The 16,259-nt window shown below is 37.3% G+C and overlaps 1 protein-coding gene across 1 annotated transcript in view; it reads left to right on the forward strand.

Moving 5' to 3' along the window:
- LOC121419791 overlaps nt 1-16,259 on the forward strand; it is a 60,212-nt gene that overhangs the window by 18,021 nt on the left and 25,932 nt on the right. Inside the window, exon 3 of the mRNA XM_041614251.1 lies at nt 4,832-5,012. Within this exon, the coding sequence (XP_041470185.1) occupies nt 4,832-5,012 (181 nt within the window). The remainder of the gene's footprint in view (nt 1-4,831; nt 5,013-16,259) is intronic.

Here is a 16,259-nt window from a genome sequence, read left to right on the forward strand (position 1 = left end):
CAAAAGTATTTTTGATTCAATTTTCTGTTTTTGATCTACAAACAAGAAATCACAACACCTTTTTGGGGTGTGATTTTGTTTTTTTCTTTCTTTCTCCCCCTTTTTTTCTCTGTCAATTTTTGTCAGGGGGCCAAACCAAATCTCAGGGAGGGGCACGTGCCCCCCTGCCCCCCCGTATACTACGCCACTTCGAAGATTGCCAAAACGAATGATCTTATGCTATGGTGACATACAAATTATGATCGAATTCTGGGTTTCGTAAAGATTTGTAGGGGCGAATCAAGCTCTTGGCAATAGGGGGGGGGGCCAAATTTGTTTCACCCATATTTACCCCAATCGGCCGCTCAAAGTTGATTTTAATTTGTTTTTTGAAGGGGTTGTCCCAGTGGGGTAATGGGCCAAAAATTTTGAGGGGGCTCAATACAGCGTATCACGTAAGTATTAATAAGAAGTTGCGAGCGAAGCGTTTGAGAAAAAATTTCAACATTTTTATCACAAAAATCAAAGTTTTGATAGATTTTGACATAACATTTTTCGAAAATGATAGGCCTGTATTTCACCCTCATCCCTTTGCTTTTCTCTTTTTTCTTGCTCGTGAAAAATAAGGGCAGTGGGGGTGGGGGGGACAAAACGCCGATGTCGTATTAGTCATTTCTACGCTTTATTCTTATAAAACATCATAAAAAGTGTAATTATCTATAAGCCCTATCTAAATAGTGCGAGCGCGAAATACTCATCTCTTTCGTACTTTGTAGTTGTTAAAATGTTACATTTAATTAATTCATTGTAAGCGGTTTGGGCCCAATGGGAAAAGCGTAGTACAAATAATAAGTAATAGCTTTTTAAAGAATTACTTCCTACCGGTACACATTTGCATCACCTGGGTTGAGTGCAGCACATTGTGGATCACTTTCTTGCTGAAGGAAATTACGCCATGGCTGCGATTCGCATATGCCTATGAAACGTTATAAGGGTGTTAAAAACGATGTTTAAAATACTGAAAAGGAGTATGTGTTTCAATACTTGTAGGGTTTCAGAAGCTAATTACTTGTTACGAGATGCATTTTATAAGCTGGAAAAGCCTTGCTTTCCTTGTTTAGGGTGCTTTTCGAAACCGTTGGTCGTGCCTGGTCCACTCATCAATGGAAGTGGTCCCCCCGGGAAAACGAATCTAATCCCATTTCTAGGGAAAGTAAAACATAATGCCCATTAAATTGTGTGCTAGAGGCATATCGTTCGTGTAGGAGTCAGTGGCGTAGACAGGTCCTTAGACCTGGGGGGATGATCCCTAGCTGGGTCATACTTTATATATATATATATATATATATATATATTTATATATACACACACACACACACTTATATATATATATATATATACATATATATATATATATATATATATATATATACATATATATATATATATATATATATATATATATATAAATGTGTGAAGCTATACATGTACAACAGCTTTGGCAACTCTTTTATTTAAATATTGCAAAGAAATGGATGAAGAGAACAATGGTAGACGTAGCTTAAATCAAGGTTCCCCAGAGCTATCTACCCTTTGGAAAAATTGGTTATGCCGAAAAAATGTCTCCGCCGGGAATCGAACCCGGGCCCCAGCTTTGAACGCCGGTGCCTTAACCACTAGACCACAGAGACGGGCCAGTGGCTAGGCCGACCGAGATCCGATTGACCGTCAGAAAGACAGATTTTCGACACTATACCAATTACCTTTGTCGGGTGAAGGTGGGTTTTGAACAATGACAAGCCGTCATGCCTCAGCTGGATCAAAGCTATTGCTTCGATACAGTACACGTATGTGAGAAAGTATACAAATGTGTGAAGCTATACATGTACAACAGCTTTTAAGCTGTTGTACATGTATAGCTTCACACATTTGTATACTTTCTCACATACGTGTACTGTATCGAAGCAATAGCTTTGATCCAGCTGAGGCATGACGGCTTGTCATTGTTCAAAACCCACCTTCACCCGACAAAGGTAATTGGTATAGTGTCGAAAATCTGTCTTTCTGACGGTCAATCGGATCTCGGTCGGCCTAGCCACTGGCCCGTCTCTGTGGTCTAGTGGTTAAGGCACCGGCGTTCAAAGCTGGGGGCCCGGGTTCGATTCCCGGCGGAGACATTTTTTCGGCATAACCAATTTTTCCAAAGGGTAGATAGCTCTGGGGAACCTTGATTTAAGCTACGTCTACCATTGTTCTCTTCATCCATTTCTTTATATATATATATATATATATATATATATTTATATATAATTAATATATAAAGAATGAAGGAGATGGATTATCTCGTGTGTCTTTTAATCACTTTGCTTTCAGCAATAAACAGGGCATCCAGTAATAAACAAACTTCCTTGCACATTTTTCATGGCAGTAATCTTTTGTTTGATTAATGACAATGAGTAAAGATGATCATAAGAGAAATGTCATTTGTCGGATGTCTAGTTATCATCTTGGTCATGACAGTCCTGCTAAACATGATCTAGAATAACTAGTATTCCTTCTTTTACTAGTATAGTAGTATACTCTTTTAAAAGTAGCGATATTGTAATGATCAAACGAATGAATCAACAACTGAAGGAATAAACAGCCAAATAACAAAAAAATATCAATTACAATTATAGTAATAGGGGTAAAATAAAAAAAGCTCAACATTATATTTCTTATCCACGTGCAGATATGCGGACACTAAAATGATAAGCACACTCTGTTTAAAATTACCATGATTACAAAGGCTTGATTGAATTAAGTATGGAAATGAAATAAACCTCACCGGGTTGTCGGAAGTAAACTGTATAGATAGTAACTTGTTATAATTTCGATTCATTTCTTATTATGTACCTTGTTAAGATGATTATGATAAAAACATAGGTAAGGAAATGTAACAGTTTATAACCTTCAAACCTAGAAGACTGCGCACCTACAGAAATCACTGGTATAAGTAATTCCAAAATACATTGCGCCTCGACTTACTTCTTCTTGAAACTGGAAGACGTTTATTTTCACCCAATATAGTTATGCAAAACAGTCCTTAACAGTAAAGGATTGTAATGCCCAACGTGAAGGAAAAACAGGCATACTAATGCTTCATATGGCAGTATCAGGTAACACGCTCGAAAGGAACATACTTGCTAAGTTCTTATTCTCTTGAACGATTCAATAATCAGTACATGTATAAGTACAAAAGTACGCTAACTTAGACCATAAATTAATCTTATCCATGGATTGATTCAATCTGCCTTCGTGAATTAAGGCATGTCTATATAATGGATGATTCTACCTTCTTTGAAAAGCGCAAAGTACTCTGAAAAAAGTTAGTGAAATACTTCACTCTTTAAGGAGTGAATATATGAAAGAGTGAATATTGAGTGAAAAAAACCTCGGATATCACTGAGGCCATCCAAAATTTGCACTTTCATTCCAAAATCATTCATTAACTAATTCGCTCCTTAGAGACTGAAAATTTTCACTTTTCCTTTGCAAAGTAGGGGTTGAGGACATGGCCATCAGGGAAAAGGGTCAGTGTATGTGTATAGGTAATTTCTTATTAATTCGTTTGAACAGTGTTAATGTGTTATGAAAGCAACTGCTCTGAAAGGGAGTGATTAAGCGACACTTTCTTAAATCTGTAATGAAATATTTTGAACTTATCTCCTTTGCAAATACATAATTATTATAAGGAAATGTACTTGGTGAAACTCTGAATAACGATCCTTAAATGTATATCACGACGCAAGACAGTTGTTATTACTTAAAACTTGCAAGTTGTAAATGCATATAAGATGATTGACTCTGAATAAAAGTCAAATTTTGATCATGTTTGTCATTGCTGTACGTTATGATTATTACTGCTATTATTATTGATTGATTTTAACTAGCATTCATTGCTTTATTACTGTATAGTTTTGCTTCTTCCCCCACAGAAACCTGGGGGGGGATGATTGTACACACCATCCCCCCCCACCTAAAATTCTGGGGGGATGCATCCCCCCATCCCCCCCGCTATCTACGCCCCTGGTAGGAGTAAACAAAAGAACCCCCCCCCCCCAAATTCGACTGGTACGTGTTATACATGCTGTGTACATAATCAGCACATGCGAAATGGTTTCGGCTGGAGAGGTGATCTGGTCCATGGAGTCGATTGCCAGAGATCCACCAATGATCCACATTAAATGCAATATCGATTCGATGGACTGTAATGATGTGTATCTAAGCCTTAAATCAGTTGCTTTTTCCTCACTCAATATGTAATCTATTTGTTTTAAAAACCACTTTCTTATTCATGTCATAATGTATTGTAGGTCCTGCATTTCGAATATCTCCAGCCATCAGTCGTAATGTACATGCATGTATGGTGCGGGTGTCGCAGGAAATAATTTTGCACACGAAAAGCAGATCTGAAGGGCCTGTAACCACCCTGTAACACAAAGCTTAGCATTGATTGTAGAGCAGTTTTCTATGTTAGAGTGTATTGACTATAATGTACAGTCAATCTTAAAAATCAAGTGTATGATTAATACCCTGGTCACATTTGCTCTACGGCGGCCGTACGGCGAGTCGAAAACAGCCGTTTTAACATTTTTTATCCTACTACGTATATGTGGTTTGAATTAAGATTAACAAAACGGCTGTCTTCGACTCGCCGTACGGCCGCCGTAGTGCAAATGTGACCAAGGCTTAAGCGTTAACTTTTGGGTTAGAGGACCCTAATGTTAGCGTCCGTGAGGATTGCGAAAGGTGGCAACTAACACCTTGCCGAGCTATTCATTTACCTTAAAGTCATTGTTGTTTTTTTCAGCTATAAATTCTTTTAGTATCGACACAGTGAGAAGGCACATCTACTTCACGTATTCCGATCCAGCTGAAGATGGCAAAATCTATTATAGGAGTGATTTGTTTTCTTCTGCGCCTACTCGACCCTTCATTGAGTTTCCCGCAAATTATTCACGTTTAAGCGTCCAAGTTGACAGCATCAATAGGTAAGTTCCTCGTCCAGTTTTGGTCCAATGAATAAAGAGGGCGTCAACACTTTGCAGCGTTGCTAGTAGATAGATCCACTCAATATCCGCATAGGGTTGGTGTGTGCAATAATTTTAGTAGGCATGCCACAATTAGTGAAATTAAATGATTCAAAGGATACAGGGTGTTAAAAAAAACAACCGAAGTTCAAAGGTCACCTCTATCAAGACTACATGATTTATTCTTGTGATTTTTATTTTACATGACTGGGTAATTCATCAACTTTCAGTTGACACCTTGCTTGTGTCACAACTATCACGAGTCACAGATTTATGATCCATCGAAGGCAAAGGGTGCAAAACCTAATTTTTTCAAATTTTGGGGTATTAATGTACTGTACATGCACGAAACCAACTTTGTTATAAAGTTTATATTTCACCAAAGTGTAAACTTTCAAATCTTAGAGAAATGTTATATCTTTCAACCTTTTGTGATTGACTGGCATTGACATATCATCTGCCTATTTTTAATCTCTGTTTAACCCATTATTCATCGAAATATTTTACATCAACACATTTAACGTTTCCACTGTACCCCCGATGTCGACGCTGCATGTCTTGCAGCATGGCTCTTCTAACCATTGCGGGATTGTGGTAAGGAACACTCATCCCTCCGGGGGTCAAATATATTGCTGTACACATGCTTGACCCCCCCCCCGAAAAAAAATGCGTTTAAAGAGGATGTTTTTTCACTTTTGGACGCGGGCCGCGCGTGCACTCGTTAAGGGGGCTTATGTCGAAAGGGTGGGCGCTGTCGCGTTAGGGTGCGTCAACGCGAACGCGAAGATTCGTCCAAAGCCCCCCCCCCCCCGATTTGGCCGAAAGGGTGCGTTGGGAGCGCCACGTCGCGTCGCGTTCACTGGAATGCGCCCTTTCGTCCAAAGCCCCCCCCCCCGGTTTGGACGAAAGGGTGTGTTTAATAATAATGAATAAATAAATACAAATATTTATAAGAAAGCTGAATATAAGGTATTTTGTCAAACATTGCCAATTTGCACGTAAAAAAGTGGATTTTCAATCATTTAAAGTATTGACAATTTGAGGAAAAGAAAGAAAAGTTCAACTAAGAATAATAATGATAATAATAATAATAATAATGATAATGATAATGATAATGATAATGATAATAAAATCAGATACCCACCCTTGCAATAAGCCACTTGGCGCCAATTTTTCACTTCAAATTAATTTCCATAAATTCACTCTTTGGGGTGAAAATTATTATTATTATCATTATTATAAGTATTATTATTATTATTATATTATTATACAAACAACACGCACATATTATTATTATACACACAATACGCACACATACACAACAGATACATCTCACAAAATATACTGAGGCAGGGTCTCAAGTGTAAAATATAGTAAGGTAGGGTCTAAAGAGTTAAACGTTGTGAATGCTGACCCGACATCAATTTTGGCCTTGCCCTTCCAGGACAAATCTGCCGTAAGTTTTATAATTTGGGGGACACCAAATATCTCCTGGTATACGAATGTTTTCCTTTGTAATAAATACACACCTGCAAAGTATAAAATTGAAGGTAAGTTACTTTTTTATTTGAAAGAACCTTAAAATCAGTCATAATTTTTACATGTATCAATATTACACCATAAAACATTTCCACCGAAAAATCCTCATGCAGCATGCCGTCATTGTTTTTTTTTTACCTTAAAAAGAATGTTTGTGCCATATGATGATTTATGTTCCTATGCAAATTTCACATATCACTCGTCTTTTTTGTTTGTTTAGCTTTCTTATAAATATTTGTATTTATTTATTCTTTATTATTAAACACACCCTTTCGTCCAAACCGGGGGGGGGGGGGGCTTTGGACGAAAGGGCGTGTTCCAGTGAACGCGACGCGACGTGGCGCTCCCAACGCACCCTTTCGGCCAAACCGGGGGGGGGGGCTTTGGACGAATCTTCGCGTTCGCGTTGACGCACCCTAACGCGACAGCACCCACCCTTTCGAAATAAGCCCGTTAAGGGTATCAAAAACACAATTTCTTTAAGCAAAAGGGGGTTTTTAAAGACTGGTCAACGGTCAATCGCGGGGCGGGGTCAAACATACGGTATGTTTTTTCCAAAGTTTTTTTTTTATAAAAAGACTAGCCAAACGTGTTTATGGTACGTTTTTTCCCCGGGGTCATATTCTGGCGACAACTTGTTTAGGGGTCTAAATTTGTAAATAAAGCCAACGAAAAACTTGTTAAGGGGGTTATTTTGCACACAGAGACAAAAAAAAATCGTTCAGAGGGTGTTGGGAAATAATTTGGTCACGCATGTGTATAGCAATACATTTGACCGCCCCCCGGCATCCATCTCATGCTACACATGTACCTGCAAGTCACCAAAAAATTTAGGCTAGACCTAGAACTGAAATTTGCAAGGAAAAAAAATGAAACCCAATCCCTACATCACCGAGGATTTCGTGCATGAATATCTAAACTCCGAAACTTGGATAAAATAGGTGTTGTACCCTTTGTATTTGATGGGTCATGATTTTGTGAAAACGGTACACTGAGAGAGCGGTGGTCACAAATCTGAACAAAGGGGGCCTTCGCATACTAACAATGCAAAGTGTTGGTGCCCACGACGTTCTGACGCTTGGTGTTTGTTAATAGAATTGTCCCTTACGAGATGGAAGGTACTCTCATAAAAACCCAACGTAATTTACATGTTCTGGGAATCAGAAAATGTACAACATGTTGGTAATTTTCTTACTTATATTCTTGGATTTGGGTCTCATCTATCCAATGAAAGTAAAAGTTCTTACAGAAAGTTACACTTGAGTGAGCACTGTTCATTTTAGTAAAGCTCGAAGAAATCTGTTTGCGCAGAAATGCTCGTTTTCACGCTGTGTCAAGGAAAAGGGCGATTTCAAACTTACCCTGCGAAATATTTTATTACATATTTCCCTTGCACTTTTAGTCAATTGAAATAAAACGGATACATTCAACCATTTTGTATCAACTTTGCCACCCAAATCAAAATGCTATCACTTATTAAGCACAACTTTTAACCTTTTTGTGCCAGCTGGATCTGAGGACATAACTGAATCTAAACAAAAGTTTGTATCAGACATCTCCAGCATTTTTTTTCAATAATTTTTTGCCATTCAAAGTGGGTTTACATTTCATTTTTCCTTTAATGTTTGTTTCTACACACTTTCCCGAAGCTTGAAATAATTAACAAAATGAAAATCAAGCCTGATCCACTTCATGTAAATCATAGATCAGTGTAAAGCAAATCTCGTCACAATGGCCTCGGTGTGTGGGGGAGCGGGGTGGGGCGCAATGACACTCTTCAAATTGTTTTGGGCAAGGAAACAATTTATAATAGGAAAGTATATATCTTCAAATAAATTTTACTAGCTAAGTTCCATGTGATCTTCATGACTAAGGTCTACTTTTATTCGCTTAAGTATTTCAAAGTTCTGCGCAAATAATTTTTCACTAACTTCAAAAGTAAGTGATACTCACACAAGCGGAACTTTTTTTCGACAGTTATTTCGCCATTTACTTAAATGGATCTGTGTTAAAATGTGGAAAAAAATCTTCCGGATATAACTAATGTATAATTTTACAGGATTTTTTCCTAGTGTAAACTTTTTTTAATACACACTGTATATTGTGAAATAAATAGATGAAGGGAACAATGATAGGCGTAACTTAAAGGGATTGTCCAGACTGGAGATATTCATATCTCTACCTGTGCAGATTTTTTTTTATTTTTTTTACTCGTTTTTTTCCTTTGTTTTGTTGTTGTTTTTTTTTTTTATTTGTCTGTTGTAATATTTCGTCTGTCTTGTTTTGGTATATTTTTTTGTCATGTCTTGTTCTTGTACCGTTCGCCAAAGATAAACAAATCATTTACTACAAATGTCTTCAGTTTCGATTAATGCCATGCTTGACTTACTCTTTTATTCTTGTAACATTAACATTACCCAATTTTATGAGTAAAGATCTTTGTTATTTGCTCTTGACCATGTCAAGCATGCTGCCTCATTATTCGTCTATTATACTATCGTTTTCCAATTGAATAATCAACACCTTGTTTAAAAAAAATGCTTGATTATGGTAATGTCTGCACTTTGTGATAATTTCCAATGGCTGTTTCACCAATGGCAATATTCCTTTAATATTATCCATTTGGTGTTTGAACATGCTGGGCATGACCTCTCCTTCAATTGTTATAACTCCATGGTCCCATCCACGGGGGATTTTTCTGTTTTTGCTTAGCATTGTCTCAGCGCCCCCCCCCCCCCCTCCCTCGTAGCAATGGATGATCCTGCGTGGATGGGTCCATGGTGAACTCCTAACTTTTTGTTCACTCTTGCCACATCTTTAAAATAATTACTGTGAATTTGGTATTCCTGATTGTTTCTCAGAATACATAAAGGACCTGTTTGATTACGTTAATTTATCATGCCATGCATGTTATATCCCTCACATGTTTCAGTATCTTGCAAGATCATAAAACAGCGTCTGAGTTATGCAAATCATGAACTACAATGTCTTCAGTCTCGATTAATGCAAATTTTGACTTCCATATTTTTGTAACATTAGCATTACCCAATTATATATATATAAACAAAATAATCTGTGTTTACTTGCTCTTGATCATGCCAGGCATGCTTGCATCACTTTTTGTTGTCAGTTTTACTATGGATTACAAGTTGAATAATCCACATTTTGTTTACACAATACTTGAAAAGGAAATGTCTGCCTCTTGTTAATAATTACTTTTATTAACATTAAATGACAATCTTCCTTTTCTATTATCCATTTGACATTTCAACATGTTGGGCATGTCCCCTTCTATCAACTCATTGACTTTGTTTTTGTTCGCTCTTGCCACAACTATGAAATAATTTCTGAGTATTTGGTGATTGGTACTCTTGTTCAATTATTAGAATGCAAATATTATTAGAAGACTTGTGCTCAAATATGTTCAATAATCATGCCATGTATGTCGTATTCCTTTATTCTTTACTCACTATACGTATTTGAAATTATATCTTGATATTTGAATGTACTATTTTATAGGTGTATCTCAGTACATTTTATTTTATTTTGGAGCTTCTCACTTTATCTCCTCCGCCAATGTCTGTTTCGATAATCGTTCCGTTCTCACTGACTTTGCATCGTTCACACTTAGAGGTCTTTGCCCTACGTTCTCGTTTTTGCGTAAGAATCCTTTGTGTTGCGCCTCCTCGTCCTTCTTCATGTTCTATATGTGTTTTGTGTTCTTTGCCTTCTCCCCTCACTTTGTTACTTTGCTTTACTGCCTCTTATGTGACCTTGACCGACACTTTATTGGACATAACACAACACTTTCGGATATGTACTGACTTCTTAGCATAGACAATACACCTCAGTTTCCATTTACATCATTGGATAATGATGACCTCTTCAGCGAATTGAGACCTCAGGATACTGTACTTAACAACCCAATGGATCCTTCATTTTATGATAATTTTGTTACTAATAATATAAATTTAGCTTCGGAAGAATTAGATCTCGATTTTGAACAGGATCATAACATATTGCAAAATCCTTCTTCTGAGTATATTACGCAACATCAGGTAAATAATCTTACAAAAAATTTAACGACGATACATTCAGCATAATGCATGCTAATATAAAAAGTTTAAATAAACATTTTGATGAACTTCAGTTACTTTTGAATAACACTTCAAATTCTAAAAAATGCCCCTTTTCTTTAATTGGCCTTACTGAGACATGGATATCGTGTGATTCTAACCATCAATTTTCTCTTAACGGATATGATTTCGTAATGAATAACCGAGAAGACAGACCTGGGGTGGGGTAGCGTTCTATATTTCACATGACTACGAGTATACGGTTTGTGATTATCTTAACTCCATGAACGCCACTGTAGAATCTCTATTTATTGAAATTAATATTCCTGGTAGTAAAAATATGATTATTGGTGTAGTTTATAGACCCCCAAACTCAAATACAAATGACTTTCTAACGTACCTTTCCCAAACAACAAATAATCCAGCTCTCGTTAATAAGGATGTAATATTTATAGGTGATTTTAGCATTGATTTATTGAAACACAACAATATATCTCAAGATTTTCTTGAAACTTTTTTTTCGGCCTCCTTCTTGCCTCTGATTTCTAAACCAACTCGTGTAGTTAATGAAACTGCTACACTTACTGACAATATTTTCCGCGACATTCTCCCTCCTCCCGATTCTTTTATAATACTTTCTGACATGACGGACCATTTCCCGATTCTTACTCATTTTTCATTAAGACGACCAATTAGACCGATACACTCCCAACAACGAAGACGTAGACCTACGCACGAAAATACAGCCAGTCTAAGTGCTTCTTTGGATAATGTCGACTGGTCAGTTGTATACAATTCTGTAGATGTTAATGCGTCCTTTACCCTTTTTATGAATATAATAAATGAGAAATTAGACCTGCATATACCCTTAAAAAAGATAAGCGTAATACATACAAAACGATTTCTAAGTCACCATGGATATCGCCATCTATCTTACGTTCGATTAATAGAAAAAATAACTTATTTTATAAATTCAAAATGAAAGGTACAGAACAATCAAAAATAAAATACACATCTTATAAGAATACACTTACTAAAATATTACGCATTGAAAAGAAAAATTACTTTGCGAGGCAGTTGGCTCTATATAAAAACGACATGCAATTACATGGAAGGTTCTAAAACAGACCAAGAATCTCTCCAATAATAAATCATGTATTTCCAAAATTAGATTTAATAATGTCATTGTTGATGATGGTGACAACCTTTCAAATATTTTTAATAACCATTTCTCTTCCATTGGCGTAAATCTAGCTAAAGATATTCCTCCCGCGACGAAAAGTTTTTCGGACTTTCTCGGCCCGCCTAATCCAAATTTAATATTTTTTGCTCCAACATATAATCAAGAAGTTATTGATATAGTATCTGGTTTGAAAAATAAAAAAAGCCCTGGCTTTGATGAAATTAATAATTTTATTTTAAAATCCGTAATAAATTCTATTGTTTCCCCGCTGGTGCATATATTCAACCTTTCCTTAGAAAATGGTACAGTACCAAATCAAATGAAGATAGCCAAGGTAATTCCTTTATTTAAAAAAAGGTGATAAGTTGGATGTCGGTAATTACCGACCTATTTCTCTTTTGTCCACATTTTCTAAGATCCTTGAAAGAATAGTATACGTCAGAACAAAAAAAAATTTTGTCAATGCATAATATTTTATCTGATGTTCAATTTGGGTTTCGCGACAAGCACAACACCACTCATGCCCTGATGAATTTTGTCAACAAAGTAGTCAATGCTCTAGACAAATCTAGTCACCTTGTGGGTATTTTCCTGGACTACTCCAAGGCCTTCGATACCATTAATCATGAAATCCTACTTAAAAAAATATCTCACTATGGTGTGCGAGGGAAGGCCTTGGAGTGGTTCAGGAGCTACCTACTTAACAGACAACAATACGTGTTTGTTAAAGATCATAACTCCAATTTGAAATATGTTAACTGTGGAGTCCCCCAGGGTAGCTTATTGGGCCCACTTCTTTTCACAATTTATATAAATGATTTCTGTAGATCATCCAAAATATTATCCCTTATCTTGTTTGCAGATGATTCGACCTTATTTTTTTCTCATCAGAATCCACAAACTTTAGTTGATGTTATTAATTCTGAACTTATTAATGTTACTGAGTGGATAAGAGCCAATCGATTATCTTTGAACCTTAACAAAACAAAATACATGTTATTTAGTAATTCCATAGACAAGTTACCGATGAACATTATATTTGATAATACCCCATTAGAAATGGTACCTTACACCAAATTTCTTGGAATAACAGTTGACAGTAAACTTTCTTGGAAAAATCATATTGAAAATATATCCAAAATAATTTCACGAAATATTGGTATTATTAATAGGCTAAAATTTTGCATTCCCTCCACATCATTAATCATGCTCTACTCATCCTTAATCTTGCCTTATTTGAACTATGGGATTCTTATTTGGGGCGATACCCATCAATATTTATTAGATAAATTGTTGCTTTTGCAAAAGAAAGCACTTCGTATTATTCATAGTACATGTTTCCGTTCTCATACGACCCACTTTTTCTAGAAAGTAAACTGTTGAAAGTCAAAGACCTGTATTTACTACAGCTAGGGCACTTCATGTATAGTTATAATAATAATGCACTTCCCCATATTTTTGATGCCATGTTCCCTAAAAATAAATTTTATCATAACTACCCCACGAGACACTCTGACGAACTTCACATCCCACTTTACAGAACTTTACTGGCCAAAAATACATTCCTATTCAACGGTCCTAAATTCTGGAACTCACTCGCTAATAATGTTAAAGACAGTGTCTCCTTGAATTCATTCAAACGTAAACTCAAACGTATCCTGCTTAATTCCTATAATTCTTCTCAACGGAACTAACACTTCATTATCTTGATTATAATCCTTACATTTTTCACTTTTATTTTATCTTTTTTCATCTATATTGTCCAGTCATATCCTTTGTTATTTCACCAGATCAAGCTGGTTCATGGTCAGCCCTTTCCCATTCTTAGTTTTACTCCTTTTTAAAAACTAGTTGTCTTGTACTGTCCTGTCTCTTGTTTTGTCTTGTCTTCTACGTCTTGTCATCCCCTCTCTCTGTTTTTTTCCTGTCTTGCGCAACATATCCTTTACAACGAAGACCTCTTTGTGTGAAAAGCTTTGCATTTGTTCAGTTTTTATGTTTCCGTCAATATGATTTCTTTTTCTCTTTTTCTTTCCTGTAATACATGCATGTACGCATATAGTAAGTCGACTATAATTTCTTCTTTTCCAAGGGGATCCACAATTTTACAAGCTTTGCTTTTTAGTGGATCCCCCTCATTTCCATATCCATTTATGCTCTATATTATACTGGTTTTTTTTACGAAGTAAGAATGCCCTTCTGTAAAATTGTATTTGATTTGTATTGGTTTATATGGGATAAGCCCGTCAGTCATAAGGACCATAAGTCATAATACTAACTGGTCATAAGGACCGCTAGTCATAACGTGTAAAATCCTATACCCAAAAGCTCGCTAGTCATAATAGGCAAAAGGGTTCGCTAGTCATAAGGTCATAAGGACCATAAGTCATAAGGTCCGATTTTCATAATGCAAGATAAGGGTTGCTATTCATAATGGACCATAAGGGTAATTGATCATAAGGATCGCCAGTCATAATCAACAATGAGGGTCGGAATTCATAATACTAGATGAGGGTCGCTAGTCATAAAAAGGAAGAGGCTACATTGATCATAAGGGTCGCCAGTCATAATAGGGGATGAGGGTCGCCAGTCATAATGGTAGAAGAGGTTCGCCAGTCATAATAATGGATGAGGGTCGCCAGTCATAATAATGGATGAGGGTCGCCAGTCATAATAGGAGAAGGGGTTCGCCAGTCATAATGATAGATGAGGGTCGCCAGTCATAATAGTAGAAGGGGTTCGCCAGTCATAATGGTAGATGAGGGTCGCTATTCACAAAAGTAGAAAGGGTTCGCCAGTCATAATGATAGATGAGGGTCGCCAGTCATAAAAGTAGAAGGGGTTCGCCAGTCATAATAATGGATGAGGGTCGCTAGTCATAATAATAGATGAGGTTCGCCAGTCATAATAGTGGATGAGGGTCGCTATTCATAATAGTAGAAGGGGTTCGCCAGTCATAATAATGGATGAGGGTCGCTAGTCATAATAATAGATGAGGTTCGCCAGTCATAATAGTGGATGAGGGTCGCTATTCATAATAGTAGCAGGGGTTCGCCAGTCATAATAATGGATGAGGGCGCTAGTCATAATAATAGATGAGGTTCGCCAGTCATAATAGTGGATGAGGGTCGCTATTCATAATAGTAGCAGGGGTTCGCCAGTCATAATAATGGATAAGGGTCGCCAGTCATAATAGTAGAAGGGGTTCGCCAGTCACAATAATGGATGAGGGTCGCTATTCATAATAGTAGAAAGGGTTCGCCAGTCATAATGATAGATGAGGGTCGCCAGTCATAATAGTAGAAGGGGTTCGCCAGTCATAATAATGGATGAGGGTCGCCAGTCATAACAATGGATGAGGGTCGCCAGTCATAATGGTAGAAGGGGTTCGCCAGTCACAATAATGGATGAGGGTCGCTATTCATAATAGTAGAAAGGGTTCGCCAGTCATAATGGTAGATGAGGGTCGCTAGTCATAATAGTAGAAAGGGTTCGCCAGTCATAATAATGAATGAGGGTCGCCAGTCATAAAAGGAGAAAGGGTTCGCCAGTCATAATAATGAATGAGGGTCGCCAGTCATAATAGGAGAAAGGGTTCGCCAGTCATAATAATGGATGAGGGTCGCCAGTCATAATAGGAGAAAGGGTTCACCAGTCATAATAATGGATGAGGGTCGCCAGTCATAATAGGAGAAAGGGTTCGCCAGTCATAATAATGGATGAGGATCGCCAGTCATAATACTAAAAGGGGTTCGCCAGTCATAATAATAGATAAGGGTCGCTAGTCATAATAGTATATGGGGTTCGCCAGTCATAATACTGGATGAGGGTCGCTATTCATAATAATGGATGAGGGTCGCCAGTCATAATAGTGGAAGAGGGTCGCCAATCATAATAGTAGAAGGGGTTCGCCAGTCATAATAATGGATGAGGGTCGCTATTCATAATAATGGATGGGGTTCGCCAGTCATAATACTGGAGGAGGGTCGCTATTCATAATAATGGATGGGGTTCGCCAGTCATAATAGTGGATGAGGGTCGCCAGTCATAATATTAGAAGGGGTTCGCCAGTCATAATAATGGATGAGGGTCGCCAGTCATAACAATGGATGAGGGTCGCCAGTCATAATGGTAGAAGGGGTTCGCCAGTCATAATAGTGGATGAGGGTCGCTATTCACAATAGAACAAAGGGTTCGCCAGTCATAATAATTGATGAGGGTCGCCAGTCATAATAGTAGAAGGGGTTCGCCAGTCATAATGGTAGATGAGGGTCGCTATTCATAAAAGTAGAAAGGGTTCGCCAGTCATAATGATAGATGAGGGTCGCCAGTCATAAAAGTAGAAGGGGTTCGCCAGTCATAATAATGGATGAGGGTCGCTAGTCATAATAATAGATGAGGTTCGCCAGT

The sequence above is a fragment of the Lytechinus variegatus genome, chromosome 8 (assembly GCF_018143015.1).
Source record: "Lytechinus variegatus isolate NC3 chromosome 8, Lvar_3.0, whole genome shotgun sequence".
NCBI lineage: Eukaryota > Metazoa > Echinodermata > Echinoidea > Temnopleuroida > Toxopneustidae > Lytechinus > Lytechinus variegatus.